Source organism: Diaporthe citri, assembly GCF_014595645.1.
Source record: "Diaporthe citri strain NFHF-8-4 chromosome Unknown scaffold_8, whole genome shotgun sequence".
Classification (NCBI taxonomy): domain Eukaryota; kingdom Fungi; phylum Ascomycota; class Sordariomycetes; order Diaporthales; family Diaporthaceae; genus Diaporthe; species Diaporthe citri.
Window position 1 is genome coordinate 314,431 of NW_025064853.1, and position 13,599 is coordinate 328,029.

Consider the following 13,599-nt stretch of genomic DNA (forward strand, 5'->3'; position numbering starts at 1 on the left):
CAGGGCCATGCCGAAAACCAATGGTAAAATTTCCAGCTCACAGCCTCCTCGTGCGACCCGTATTTAGGAACCAGTGTTGTGGACCTCTCGCCTTTGAGGCGAGACACCCAGAGACCCTTTGCCAGTGCAACATACATGAGTTGAGAGGCGAGGTGTGGCCGGGTCTCAAGGTTTACCAACTCAGGCAGGGAACTTCACAGTCATTCATATGCAGCACCCTCTTCGACCTCCAGTAATGAAAACGGTGCGAGTATTGCGAACCGGCAGTTGAACTATGCAGCCTACTGAGTCGGGCGTGGCTGCTGCAAGTGGTCTGCAAGGAAAGCACTCAGCCGCAACGTAGCAGGTTGTCTCAGGATACTATTTGGATGAATACCACGGGTATTTTGTCTTTCTCTCGTTATGGGCTCAGTGGATAGTGTCCCGCGACTAAAGCAGGCGGAAACATTCCAAGGTTCCTCTCACATCGCCATCGTTTGTGTGGATGGTCGGAGCTAATAACACAATAATTCGCACTCTCATGGCTACGCAATAATGATGCTCGTTCCTAGGCCCTATCATATTACTAGCACTCTCGAGAAGCACACAGTCAACATCCATGCAGGTAGGAGGATGCAAACTGTGAAGTGAAAAGAGCCGAAACGCCAACGAATGCTCTCCCATGTTTGATGCGATGACCCCCTCCCCCCCTTTCTTAGACTCTTGAAAGCCCCGTGAACCTCAAACAAAATCAAAAATCCATGAAATTCATCAGACAGCACAGTCCAGTGTTGTTGCCTTGGTGCGGGTAACACCTCCCATCAGCTCATTCGTTGCGTGCGAACGCGCTCAAACCTTGAAGCTCTTGCTGCCCTCCACCAGACCGGCAGCGAACTTTGTCATTATAGCCCAGGAAGGCGCGTACTGGATGGCCTCGTCCAGCGCGGGGATAGTTCCCGGAGTGTTGAGGTCGCTCCAGATACAAGTGATGTTTCCATCCAGGCCGTCTGCGCTCCGCTTCAGCTCGTCAGGCGAGGAGATGAGTACCTCTTGCTTTTCGTTATCGACATGGACCTGGTGCGTCTCTGCGGCCGTCGGGTCCCACTCAACATTCACTTCCCATGTCTTATTCCAGTTCCGCCTCCACAGGAGGATCTGAGCGATCCCACCTTCGGGTATCGGCCCAAATCGGTTGTCCCAGTCTGTGCCGCCCACGACAGAGAAATTCTTAATTGGCCGGGCGAATTTGAGGAAGCATGACTTGGTGTTCTTTGCGTTAATTGTGAACTTGGCCTGCCCAGGCCCTGTGCGTGCCACGTCGAGGTCCACCAGCTTAGCGTAGCCCAGACTCGGAGGGACGCCTTCTGGAACAGTGTTGGCCACGTCCGGTGCAACATCTCTCCCATCGTACACGCAGTCTGAGACATCGGCCCTGACGATCGACTTTTGACAGGTAACATCCTTGCCTGTGGCAGAAGGCAAGTCCGAGATGATGAGACGCAAGTACTCTTCCACACCACCCAACTTGACGAAAGATTCTCCAGTGTCAAGGTTGACAGTCTGTTGCCAAAACGCCTTGTATCTGTTGTCTGGCGAGAATGGGAAGGCGACAAGATTGTAAACAAGCGTGGCGATGAAGACGCACAGGAGGAAGAGGGGGATGTGGTATGTGAGGCGATGGATGAAGGGCATGAGAGGCAATATTAGTAGTATCGTGAATATAGCAGTGAGAAGGTATGGGAACACAGCAGCTGAGCCTTCGATTCCTGTCTGACGGGTAGCATCCACCAGGAACAAGCCATTCTGAGCCGTTAGAATGATCAAGAATGGTCCAAGGATCAGGAACTGTATGAACCAGGTCCATGACGGGAGGTTCTTGGACCAAGGTTGCTCACCGCCAAGAGGCTGCTTATCGTCGGGGCCCCCTTTCTTGGTTGCGGAGTCAGTTATGGCTGCGATTGAGCGACGGTATCTTGTCGCGAACGTTCTCTGCGAGTCTTCGCCACGGCCACTTCTACCAAGGAGAGGCGTGGTCGCATCAGGCGGCTCCCTTCCTGAATCACGGTCCGCTGCTTCGTCGGATTCAGCACTGTCGACCTCGTCAGGACCCGGGGTGATTATAGCATCAGAACTAGGCACTTGTTCCAGATGGTCGTGGTTTTCGTGGTCGTCCCTGAGCTGCTGCCCATACGTCTTCATGTTCGGAAGGGCGAACAGTTCGAGGAGTGAGGTGACTGCCGTCAAAAACAGGGCTGACTGGAGAAACACGAAAGGATAGCCAGCTGCAATGTCAAACCGGTCTTCAAAGACTGTGACGACAACTAGCACAGCCCATGCCAATGTAAACAGCCAAATATTGACATAGCCCCGGTGCAAAGCACTGGGCCTCGCCACATGTGCGCCTCTCATTATGCACCAAAAGGCAAAGTAGCCAAGAGAAACGAACATTGCCCAACTAAGGGATGGTCAGCAAGATAAACAAAAGGAGGTGCGGAGAACGACCTACACTGAATATGGGCTGCTGTGAACAATGTAAGGATTAAACTTCCTGACAAGAAACGCTGCACCAAAGAGAAGCGCGCCGGCGACGCTGATTGCCAGAGGGAAACGGAAAATGCCTCTGAGACCTCCGATCTTGACTCGTTCGTAGTCTCCCGAATCAGGGCTTGGCTGCTCATAGATGTTCACCCTGTTCGAGAAGAAGTAGTGTTTCGCCTTCTTCTGGAGCAGATACGTCAGCAGTATGAGAACGAGTGGCGTTACGATGAGCAGTGTCAAGGACCACGCGAACATGGCTCTCAAGTTGAAGAGCACAAAGCCTTTGCCAAACAGATCGAACCATACTGCCTTGCTGCCTCTGCCATTGGGTACAACGCTGGCTGTATCTTCCGATACTTCCCCGCTGAAGGTTCTATCTGAGAGGTCTTTCAGTGTAGCAATGGATGAGGAAAGCATGTGCCAGAGACTTGCTCGACTGGCATGTCTCACGTCGTCCTCCTTGGTGTGATACCTTGCTCGCGGCCGGTAGAAGGCCATATCGAGACCTCTCTGCCCATAAACGCCATTGAATATGACATAGTCAGTCTGGCTCTTGATTGCTCCCAAGGAAAAGCTGTCGGAGCTGATGACAGTGGAGAATGGATTGGACGATTTGGCATAGGCGCTTATAACCTCCCTGTCCGAGCCACGGAAAAGAGTAGCACGTCCGCCAGCACCGGCACCCTCGAGGTTGAGGAATGTGTGGACAAAGGGCAGCAATGGGCTGTTCCCAAAGGCTAGGGACCCGTAGAGAAAGTCCTCCTCGCCGTTGTTGAGTAACGCGACGATGCCGTGCTTGGGTTGATTGCCTGGAGTCGTGAAGTGTTTGATCAGCTGGAGGACGGTCACGACGCCAATGCCGTCGTCGGTTGCTCCGAAGCCGGTAGAGACCCTGTGGGGATATCAGCTAACGGCAATGAATCCACGAGCGTAAACAATGGGTCTCACGAGTCGTAATGCGCATTCACCAAAACCCCGCCCTTTCCGATGGGCAGTTTCAGGTGGTTACGTTTTCGTTTCCACCACTCCCCTTCTTCGTCGAGTGAGCCGCGAATGTAGACGATCACGTTGGTGCCCTCAAAGTAAGCAGCATTGCCGGACTCGCCCTCTCCAGGCGTGTGCGATCCCGGGAGGCCCCCAAGGCGCAGAGTCACATTGGACATGAGGTCATTGAATACGGTAACATTATGGCTGGATTCTTCCGGTCGGCTCTCTGACAGCTTAAGAGACCTGATTGAATAGTTTGATCTGGCCGTAGTCCTGTTAGTTGTGTGGTCTGTGGGCATCTGGAGAGACGGCTCTCACGGTTTCTTGCCGATAGCCTCCTCGGTGACCCAATCAGCGTCATTCCCATCAAGGATCTGCTGGATGCGTAGGAGAAGCCAGTTTCGGACCTCGTCATTCTTGTGGCTATTGTACGGATGGTAGCCCTGGGTCAAGGTGGCCAGATCGTGCCAGCTTTCGGTGAGGTTGATGCCGGCGTGAGGACTGGGGTTGGATGGCGCCGGTGGAACAGACTCATTCAGGACGATGATAGGTATGAGGAGAGCGAGATAGACGATAGTGGTCCATATCGTTACCTGAGCGGGCCGGAAAGCGAATGGATTCATGATTGACGCTGTCACAAGTGCAATGGGTAGCCCCGCAAGCGCTGGATCCTACTCAACGACCGACCGGTGTCGGGTCGAGACAGCGTAGTGTCCCAAGCGTGGTTCCCTAGGTTCTGGTGACGGCTTGTCGAGACGTCCAGGTCATGGTGAAAGGTTCACAAGGAGAATCGGACGAGTCGTAGTAATAAAGGGGGCTGGCCAGCAACAAGTATAAAACGTGCAATTGTATGCAGTGGGGCGTGCCGGCGGAACAATACTCTTTTGGAATTCACCTGGATCGCAACGTAGGGCAGGCAAGAAGGAGTGAGAGAGGGGTAGGTAGGCTGCTAGCTAATATGGTTGCTGCGAGCTTTTGGCACTGGTTGAATGAGCTCAAATTTTGTCACGACAGGCGGCGATTCCCTGGGGCCTGGGGCTGAGATCCGCGCTTGCCATCAAGACGCGATGTCTGGTTGAGGTAGGACAAGGTGCGCCCGCCGACTGCAGCTGCAGATTGACGAACTCACTGATCAGTGGGCGGGCAGTGGTGGTGGTTGGTGGCCGGACTCGTCACCATGCAGCTGGACCTCACCTGCCCCGCATGAGCTTGGGGTGGCCCAAGCTCCCTCGGCCGAAATCAGCAGATACGGTCTAGCTGCACGGTGTTCCACTTCAGAGCCGCAAATAGAGCCTCGTGAAGATGTGAGCACAGCAGCATCACTTCCCTGACTCTACACGTCTACAGTAGATGATGATGATAACCCGACCCCCCAGACCACATCAAATCACTTGACACTTGTTCATTTTTACACAGAAGCTAAATAGCGAAAACAAGATTTTCATTGCATTAGTAAAAGCTGCCTATCATACAGTCAGTACCATTGTTGCCCGATTTGTGCCATCGGTCAGTCAGTCAGTCTTTTGCCCTGCGGAACTACGCTGCCACGGGATACCATAACATTCCCTGCTTGGTGAGCACGGCGAGTGAATGAGGCTGGGATCCAAGCATTTTCGGCCTGGTGTCAGTGGCAGGGCCGTGAATCTATGCTAGCTGCCTTCGTGTTCCTTAGGCACCCGGGGGCGGAGGAGGAGGCGGTTGATTGCCTGGTGGGGGCGGCGGGGGAGCGCCCTCACTTGGAGGAGGCGGCGGCGGCGGCGGCGCAGCACCTCCGGAGAACTGCTGGATCAAGGCCGTGAGGTTGTCAGCGGGCGGTGCAGGCGGTGCCCCGAGGCCTGGAGGCGCGCCATAGCCGCCAGGATAACCACCGTAAGCGGATGGGGCGCCAGGAGCCTGCTGCCACGGCGCTGTGCCGGGTGGAGCAGCGCCACCATACCCGCCTTGAGCACCGGGAGCTTGGTTCCAAGGCGCCGTCCCGGGCGGAGCCGAGCCGTAGCCATTGTTCTGGCCGCCCCCGTAGTAGCTATCACCACCATGGTGGTCATGGTTCCGCTCACGTCGGTCTCGAGCCCACGGCGCAGGACCACCCGAGCCTCCTCCACCTCCGCCTCCACCACCCCCACCATCGTGGTGGTCGCGGTCGTTGTTGCGGGAGCGCCAAGGAGCAGGTCCACCTGTAGGTCCACGTTGCCATGGTTTGGCGTCGCCGTTGCCGTGGGAGCCAGGGCCGGCCTCGATGCGGGCGGGCGCTGCTCCGCCGCCGAGCTCGGCCATGAATTGCTGGTTACATCATCAGCATCTGTCGCACGCGTGTTTATACCCAAATGTATCGGGACGATGACTTACCTCGTACTCGGCGTCGTCTTCTCCGCCTCCGCCGATCCGTCCAGTAGGCCGGGGCCCATCATTGCGCCAGCTTGCACCTCTCTGTCTATCAGGACAGTCGCGGGCCATGTGGCCGGCGTTGCCACACACTCGGCAGATGATGCTGGCAGTGAAGTTCTGCTTCTCAGGGCAGTCGTACTTGCGGTGTCCTATCTGGCCACAGTTCTGGCAAGCTTGGTTTTCATCGTCACGCAGAGTTCCGTTCAAAGCAGCGAGCTCACGGAGCTGGTTACGCTTCAGTTCGTTCTGGCCCTCGGGGATGGAAGCAGCCTGTGCATGTCAGTTTTTGCGCGGCAATAATAGAGTGGGGAGTGGACTCACGGTTTCGATGACGTTGTGGATCAGTTTCTTGGCCTTGTTAACCTTGTCCTCGGTGTCGGCCATGATCAAGCAGTGGAGATCCTCTTCCTGGTTACTGGCGTGAGCTGCATCGGAACGGCCCTTGCCCTCCTTGACGGAACCCTTGCCACGGATGGCGATTTTTGCACCCGATTCGGTCTCCATCTTCTTCAAAGTGTTGCCACGAGGGCCGATGAGTAAGCCAACTTAAAACAGGGAGAGCTAAGTGTTAGTATCGTCATCAAGTACGGGAGGCTTTTAAAAACACGCTTCGTTCAGTAGGGCATGCCTGCGAGGTAGCACTGCTGAGGTACGCCACCTGGAGCTACGCCAGGTTGCGGGGAGGGAGGACATGGTTAGAGAGGTTAGAGGGTTAGCAATCATACTGAAATTGATTTCCGGATAATCATTGACCGGCACATAGACCTTCTCCTGGGTCTTAGTGGGCCGTCTGTAATCCTGCGGCGGATGGTAGTTAGGGATGGTCTTCATCGCTTTCTCGATGAGCTTGTGACGTTCATCCTCCAGGCGCTTTCGGTATCGGTACTCTCTGGTGTTGACACGACGGCCGTGGTTGTCGTACTGCGGAGCAGGAGACGGGGATCTGTGAATACTCTTGTCAGCGTCTGACCCGCGCGAGCAGCGTTACGGGCCTGGGAGAAACCCACCTGTCGCCATCGGCAGGCACGACATCATCGATCTTCAGCTTCTGGCTGATTTCTTCAATTCGTAGATGGAGGGTGTACGCCTCGAGCTGTTCGCTGGTCATGTTGGCGACGATGGCAGTGGGCAACCCCATGAGGCCGGCGGCCTTGTTCTCGGCGGCGTCACCCCATCGGTTCCGCTTCTTGCGACGGCGAGGTCCATCCGCATCCGTGCCTGGCTGGCGGTCAGTGACTAGTGCCCATGTCTCCTGCGATGCCCTTGTATACGCACGAGGTTCGGGGCTGCGACCACGCTTCAAATCGCGATCGCCTCCGTTGGAAAAGCCGTCATTTTGGGCCTCGGGCTCGTTAGACTCGCCGCCAAATCTGCGTTTGCCCAACGGTATGTTGTTAGATCCAGTAATGCCTTGATTCCTCCAAGCCATGTTGTCGCTTGTTTGCCTCTTGCAGGTAGGGGGCGGTGATGCTTTGGGGGCGCACTCGATGCACGTTGTTGGAAGTTGGATGGCTGGAGACAGGAAATTGAAAACTTGCTTGCGAAGCAATGGGCATTTGCTAACGGGAAGCCTACCCCCTCGGGCCCACCCAGGAATGCTGGCCTAGCGCCGAATGGGCCTGTCGGCTTTTTGTTAGCGCGTGCCGAGCTGTTGAAGTTTGGTACCTAGGTACTATCAGACGCCCTGAAGATAGGCCTAGCAAGGATGCACGGGTACCACCTGTCTGCTGTCGGATTTCACACATTGGGCCAACATACAATGTACTGCTACAAATGAGGTTTAGTTGTGTTTATTTATTCAATCACCGTAATACCCAATTTGGAACCGAACAAGCGCCCCATCTCTGACTGCAGTCATAATCTCGGGGATAGTGCTGATAGTCGCTGGCTATCTGGTGCCCTGCCCAAGTTGCCAAATATCCAGGAACAGCCTATGCCTGGCCCATATGGGTTCTTGGGCCTGGATTCAACTCACAAGCCGCGACTGTACAACTCGCAAAGTCATCTCCCCTCTCATTACATGGCATCCATGGCATTTCAACTTGAGAGGATTGTCCTCTTCGACCTGTCGGGAAGTAACTACTAGGTACTTATTTTGCAGCATCCTGCTTCATTCCAGCCTGCACCCAGGCACGCGGGCCGGCCGCCAGCTTGTCAAGCTCCTCCTCGGACAACTCGGCCATCTTGAAGGCCTTGTGCTCAGTGGGGACATTTCGACCCTTCTCGAACCCAGGCCGCTCAAGCAGCTTGTAAAGCCATTTCTTGAGGCGGGGGAAATCGTTAATATCGATACCCGACCACTCTTCGGTGTGAGGTGATAACAGTCAGCACAGGTGAATAAAGTAATGGGGGAGGAGGGGGAGAGGGGGTTAAAACTGACTGGCTGAAGCGACCCAACCCCAACACGAGACGTCTGCGATTGTGAGACGGTCACCGACGAGGAATCCGGACTTGCTCTTCTCGAGCGCGGTGTCTAGGACACGGTACAGGCGTCGTGTCTCGTTCTGGTATCGAGAAATGCCGTAGGGGATCTTCTCGGGTGCGTATCCTGGAACATTGTTCAGCATCAGAGCCGTCCTCCGCAGGCGAGTCCACATGGGGCAGAAGTCGTACTTGTGAAGTGATTTGCCTGACCCTGCATCGGCCCTAGACCGGCGTTTTGGAAGAAGAGCTGTCGTTTATGTTAGACGTCGAGGAAGCCTCAGGGGTCTTGTCTGAGGCTTGTGACGAACCCAGTTGTTGGTCTCATAGTACTCCTCTGTCCCGTGGGGATACGAGATCTTGTGGTCCTTGTCATATTTGTCGACGAGGTACAGCAGAATCGAGCCGCTCTCGAACAGCCGGATAGTCTTGTCGCCGAACTTGTCCGTGATGGCTGGGATCTGAGGGTCTCGTTTAGCTGGGCTCCTGGAGATCGAACAAGATTAATTCCGACTGAAAATCCTTACTCTGCCATTGGGGTTGATCTCAAGGAACCAGTCTTCCTGTATGAAAGATCAGCCAGTGCCCTCAGGACATCCCACACACTCCAGGAGCATTTCACCTTCTGTGTGTTTTTGGCCAAATCTATGGCGGTCGTCTAATCGAGTCGTCAACACAGTGTCACGCATGGGCAAGGGCGTCAGAACGCTGACCTGGTAGGGCAGGCCAAGCTCCTCTAGCAGAATGGACACTTTGATCCCGTTGGGCGTCCCGGTAGTGTCTTTGAGTAAAAAGTTAATAACAGTCCGCGATGCTCATTTTAGTCTGCGGGGTGGGCTTACAGAGTTGGATGTTAGCTTCGTTCGCCATGTTGAGATGCTCTTCGATTTTTCTGAGTCTTGCAGTCATTCCTTGGAATTCTTGAGATTGTTTCAAAACTTCTCGTCCTTTTGAGTCCGCCGCTCGACGTCAATCTCACTTACGCGCTTATAAATCAAGCGCCTTTGGACGATGCCACTGATGCCATAAGTGTGATGTTATGTACGTGAGTCTCGTAAGCTCGTCCCACTCGAGTGGGGGCCGATCTGCTGTGTAATGACGCACGTCCCGCCCTGTGCATGCCTATGACTTTCTCTCCTATAATTGCCGTCTCTCGAATCTTCCAGGGGAAGACTTTTAAGATAGTATTTTCGCAAACATTGGGAATTGTATTTTCCTTGGGAATTCTCACGGACGAGTGGAGGTTGTCTCATTGCCAAACATCACCTGGACCCAAACAGGACAGGGAGCAGGACAGGAACGACGACTCATGGTGAGATGACTTACACCGACTCATCTTATCTAATTCCGCCCGACTTTTGCTGACAATTCCATATTCATTACACTTCTATGTACTTGGCTGTTGACATATCACTTGCAGTTAAATGTCATGAGAGTTGACGTTTTGTCAGCAACGCTGAGCTCTGACTTTCTTCACTGTTCACTAGACCTGCTGGCTCTAATGATGCCCTCATCGAGTGCTGTACATGAACTACCGTACCGACCCTAGCATAAAAAACGATTTTCAGATGCCCGGTAAAGAAACAGGACTCGCTCGCTCTCGCTTCAATGAGCCCTTTCGTGTTTTCGACACTCCCACAACTTGCTCCTATCTGTTGTAATGACCTGTTCCTCTTCCATGCCCACCACATTTCCCATTGATAACCATCCCGGTCCAAGGTTTCCTTATCATACCAACAATTTCGGAATCAAACACATCTCCCCTGGAAGGAGATGGGAGATTGTAACAGTGCCTCGCAGCGGGTAAACGGCACATATATTATCAAACAGCTGCGCATTGCCTTCCGACCCCAAAACTGGGTCGGACACTGCACATGCATAGCCTGAGAGAGTACCACGCCTTTGAAGTGCTCAAATTGGAACGGAGTGAAATTGAGGCTTGACCTCTTCCACCACGAAGAGGGAAATGAAACCAACCTCTCCCAGATATAGGCTGAACCATCTGGGCAACCCCTAGAGGATAAGTATAAGCACCCTTCAATTGCTCGGTAATGTAAGTTGACCAAACCAGCTGCTATCTCGCCTCGACTAGAACCACATTCTTTGCCGATCAGGGTGAAGACTCCTCATTTCTGGGCAGTTTGTTGGCTGGTCCATCACCGTCTGGGTTGGTCATTGACCTTCGCCTCTTCAAGGAAGTGTTGTTCTGATGAGGAGTGCTGTTCTGGTGAGGAGTGTTGTTCTGGTGAGGAGTGTTGTTCCGATGAGAGATGTTGGCCAGCTGAGAACCTTCGCTCTGTTGGAAAGCTTGACTCTCCTGGAACCCGTTGCTCTGCTGAGATCCGTTGGTCTGCCGGAATTCACTCCTTGGCTGTAAGCTATTATTCAGCTGGGAACCATCGTTTTGCTGGAAATCGGTGCTCTGATTGTAGCCAACGCCCTGCAGAAGTCTCCCGTTGTGCTGCGAATCATTGCTCAGCTCAGGACTATTGCCCTGCTGAACTTGATGGCTCTGTGGAGTTTGGCCGTTTAGCTGAGGTCCTTGGGCCATTCCGGGAGCCTGGCTGACCTGATTCATTTGAGAATATTGGCTGAGCTGCCTGTTCCGTATGGCCTGGTTCCTCTCGTATGAACCAAAATCTTGAGAATTCACCGGGGGTTGATATTGCGAGGGGCCTGGATACCTCTGGGGACCTGCCAACCACCCAGGGCCCGCATGGTATTGAGCAATGGGCCCCGACCCCAGAGTCCAAGACGGTGCGGCAGGTAAAGCTCCTGCGTTGATCACTGGCCCAGGCGGCCGGCTTTCGTGTGCTTGAGGAGGGCAGGCTGCCTCAGGCGGGTAGCCTGGCTGATGAGGGTGGCCTGGATGATGAGGGTAGCCCGGCTGAGGAGGGTAGCCTGCCTGAGGATGGTAGCCTGCCTGAGGATGGTAGGCTGTTTGAGGCTGGGAGATTGCTGGAGGCTGTTGGGCCGTGCTTTCAACCCCGGACTGGCTGCCGTTGGGCACAAAGTTCCTTGGACGAGGCATGTTGTAAGGCGTTGGACGTATATGTGAATCGGCCTGTAATTGTGGTGTATTATGACTGGCGGAAGGATTCTGTGCCATTCTCATATCAGTAGCAGCAGGCCTGGTATTTGGACATAACTGTGGAGGCATGCGCACACGCTCTTCGATTCGGAGACGCTCTTCGATTCGGAGCTTCAGGCCGGATGTGTCTTCTGGCCAAGAGAGTTCACTTCCACCCATGCTAGGCGGCAGGTCCTTGATGGCCTCTTTTATCTCCCCACTTATCTTATCAAAGTCTGTAGCAGTGTCCGGTTTCTGAACAGCCTCTGACGTCTTACACCTGTCAGTTTGTTTGATCATGAATGTTTGGACCGCAAGGTTGCTTACCTGCTTTACCACTGAGGAAGAAGAAGGATCCATAATGGGACAGATTGGCTTTCTGAGGTGTGATTTCGAGGATGAGGTTTGGCTAATGTTTCTTTTTTTCTTTCTTTTTTCCAGGGGAGAAGAGCTGAGGAGTTGGCGTGGATCTTTGAATGTGTCCTTGAGAATTTGTGTATTTCCCAGGATATCTGCTTCAGCTTGAGTATAGGAGGCCAGGCGTTTGGCTGTGGTCGGCTTGCAGCATATGGGGGAAATTTCCAGCACAGGGAGTCTCAGAATAAAGGATGGAAATAGAAAAGTGAGAGCCAAATAGAAGCATTCAGTATGTGGTAAACTAGGACAGAAGCCGTCCTCAATTTTATTGGCATAAATCAAAAGCACAGATCGGACTTGAGCAAACACACTGTTCTTGATTTGCTGTGAGCACAGAATATCGACCAATTCTTCCTCTCACTCCCGCCGCTATCAACACTGGCGCCGTCCACCAAGGCCATCGTCACAACAATGTTGACCCCATGGCCCTGAACCCCCAAGAATCTCTCCATGTCAAAAACGGACTGGCTTGCCTGCAGTGCCACCAGTTGACTAGCTTCCCTTGGCTGAATTTCCAGCACGACTCTCTCCAGCCCTTCTGGTCATCCCGGACGCACGTGAGCTTGTATCCATGACTTTGACGCAGAACTCCTTGAGCAAGCTGCCAAATGATGTGGACTTGAGAGTGGATTTCTTGATGTCTGCTCCAGGACCCGAGTAGATCTTGTCATGCTCATCGATGTCCTCCTGCCACTCCGGATCTTTTGGTACTTTGACCCAATCATCGCCGGCTGGATTCTTTCCGCTGCCGCTTCGGTCTGGTGTATTCTGTGACATTTTGTTGCTGGTTCTTTTGCAATGTTGAGCTGATCGTCTTATATTTTTGGGCAGCTGGAAGAAGGTAAATGGGTTTGTCTTGTCGGATGGCGATTAATCTCGACAGTGGATGTAATAACATTGGCGTCGAATTTTCTTCCTCATTTGCAACCACTTAGATTTCAGCTCGAGCTCCGGTGAGCAAGGTGATGTGGAGAGATGAATCTTTGACAAGATCCCATGGTTGGTGCTTTGAAGGACTGTCGCTTTTTTAGATAATGCTGTCAGATGAGATGGCACAGCAGCTCTGTGTTTGGGAACAGTGCTATCCCGGCAGTGAATCGACATCTGGGAATACTGGATTCCTCCAAGTTGTCATTGGCCTGGTTTGTGGTCATGGGCGGTGGTTGAAAGATGTTAGACTCTTCTGTAGTAGGCCAGAGCAGTCAAGTGACAGCATTAGACGCAACATGGCCTTTGCCGGTCTGGTCTGCCTAAAGTGGTGTCAGTTACCCTCTAGGGGCTTCCCCAGACCCACTTGATCTTCCCCAGGTTTCACAGGGCCGCAGTGTGTGGAGCACAGGCAGTACCTAAAGGAGGTACAGTACCCATCACTGTACAGAAACCTGGCTCCACAGCAGCAGAATTTGTTGCTGTCACGTTCCATTTATTCTAGCCCTAAGAAGCACACGACATCCAAGCAGCTACATAGCTCAGGGGAAGAGTAGGTCAACTTAACTTGAATCTTAAGAAATTGGTTCCAACATGTTCTAACAAACCAATCAGGCGCCGGGCTCATAACCCGGAGGTCGCTGGATCGAAACCAGTTGTAGCTATCTGACTTCTTTGCTTTTTGTCGTTTTGCTTTCTTTTGCAAAAATTCTTCTCTGCCTTTGGTTCTCGAGTATCTTGGCCCTTCAGTATGACCGGTGATTTAAAGCATTGTACTCACGTTACCTTGTTCCAAAGCATGAGCTACTAGTATTGTGTGGCAGGCGTGTAACTCTGACTGTCAGCGTGCCGTGGGTGATCTCCATGCAGGTAAA

The 13,599-nt window shown here is 53.3% G+C and overlaps 4 protein-coding genes and 1 non-coding gene across 5 annotated transcripts; 1 reads left to right on the forward strand and 4 right to left on the reverse strand.

Moving 5' to 3' along the window:
* Positions 1-828: 828 nt before the first annotated feature.
* On the reverse strand, positions 829-4,127 carry INS49_014488 (uncharacterized protein; the record flags this gene model as incomplete). Its single annotated transcript, XM_043175179.1, has 4 exons — positions 829-2,434; positions 2,486-3,409; positions 3,466-3,765; positions 3,823-4,127. 4 exons carry the CDS (start codon positions 4,125-4,127, stop codon positions 829-831), a joined length of 3,135 nt encoding a protein of 1,044 aa, XP_043020136.1.
* Positions 4,128-5,172: 1,045 nt separating this feature from the next.
* On the reverse strand, positions 5,173-7,318 carry INS49_014489 (uncharacterized protein; the record flags this gene model as incomplete). Its single annotated transcript, XM_043175180.1, has 6 exons — positions 5,173-5,784; positions 5,851-6,159; positions 6,211-6,434; positions 6,615-6,832; positions 6,897-7,107; positions 7,165-7,318. 6 exons carry the CDS (start codon positions 7,316-7,318, stop codon positions 5,173-5,175), a joined length of 1,728 nt encoding a protein of 575 aa, XP_043020137.1.
* A 661-nt stretch (positions 7,319-7,979) lies between these two features.
* Positions 7,980-9,219, reverse strand: INS49_014490 (uncharacterized protein; the record flags this gene model as incomplete). Its single annotated transcript, XM_043175181.1, has 8 exons — positions 7,980-8,191; positions 8,270-8,437; positions 8,503-8,560; positions 8,622-8,771; positions 8,838-8,873; positions 8,933-8,968; positions 9,024-9,091; positions 9,153-9,219. The coding sequence occupies 8 exons, from the start codon at positions 9,217-9,219 to the stop codon at positions 7,980-7,982; spliced, it is 795 nt and encodes a 264-aa protein (XP_043020138.1).
* Positions 9,220-11,094: 1,875 nt separating this feature from the next.
* On the reverse strand, positions 11,095-12,574 carry INS49_014491 (uncharacterized protein; the record flags this gene model as incomplete). The annotated part of the gene is made up of 4 exons (XM_043175182.1): positions 11,095-11,306; positions 11,479-11,653; positions 11,708-11,718; positions 12,355-12,574. The coding sequence occupies 4 exons, from the start codon at positions 12,572-12,574 to the stop codon at positions 11,095-11,097; spliced, it is 618 nt and encodes a 205-aa protein (XP_043020139.1).
* A 681-nt stretch (positions 12,575-13,255) lies between these two features.
* INS49_014492 lies at positions 13,256-13,389 on the forward strand. The gene has a single exon. It is a non-coding gene; the product is annotated as a tRNA-Met (tRNA).
* Positions 13,390-13,599: the final 210 nt, after the last annotated feature.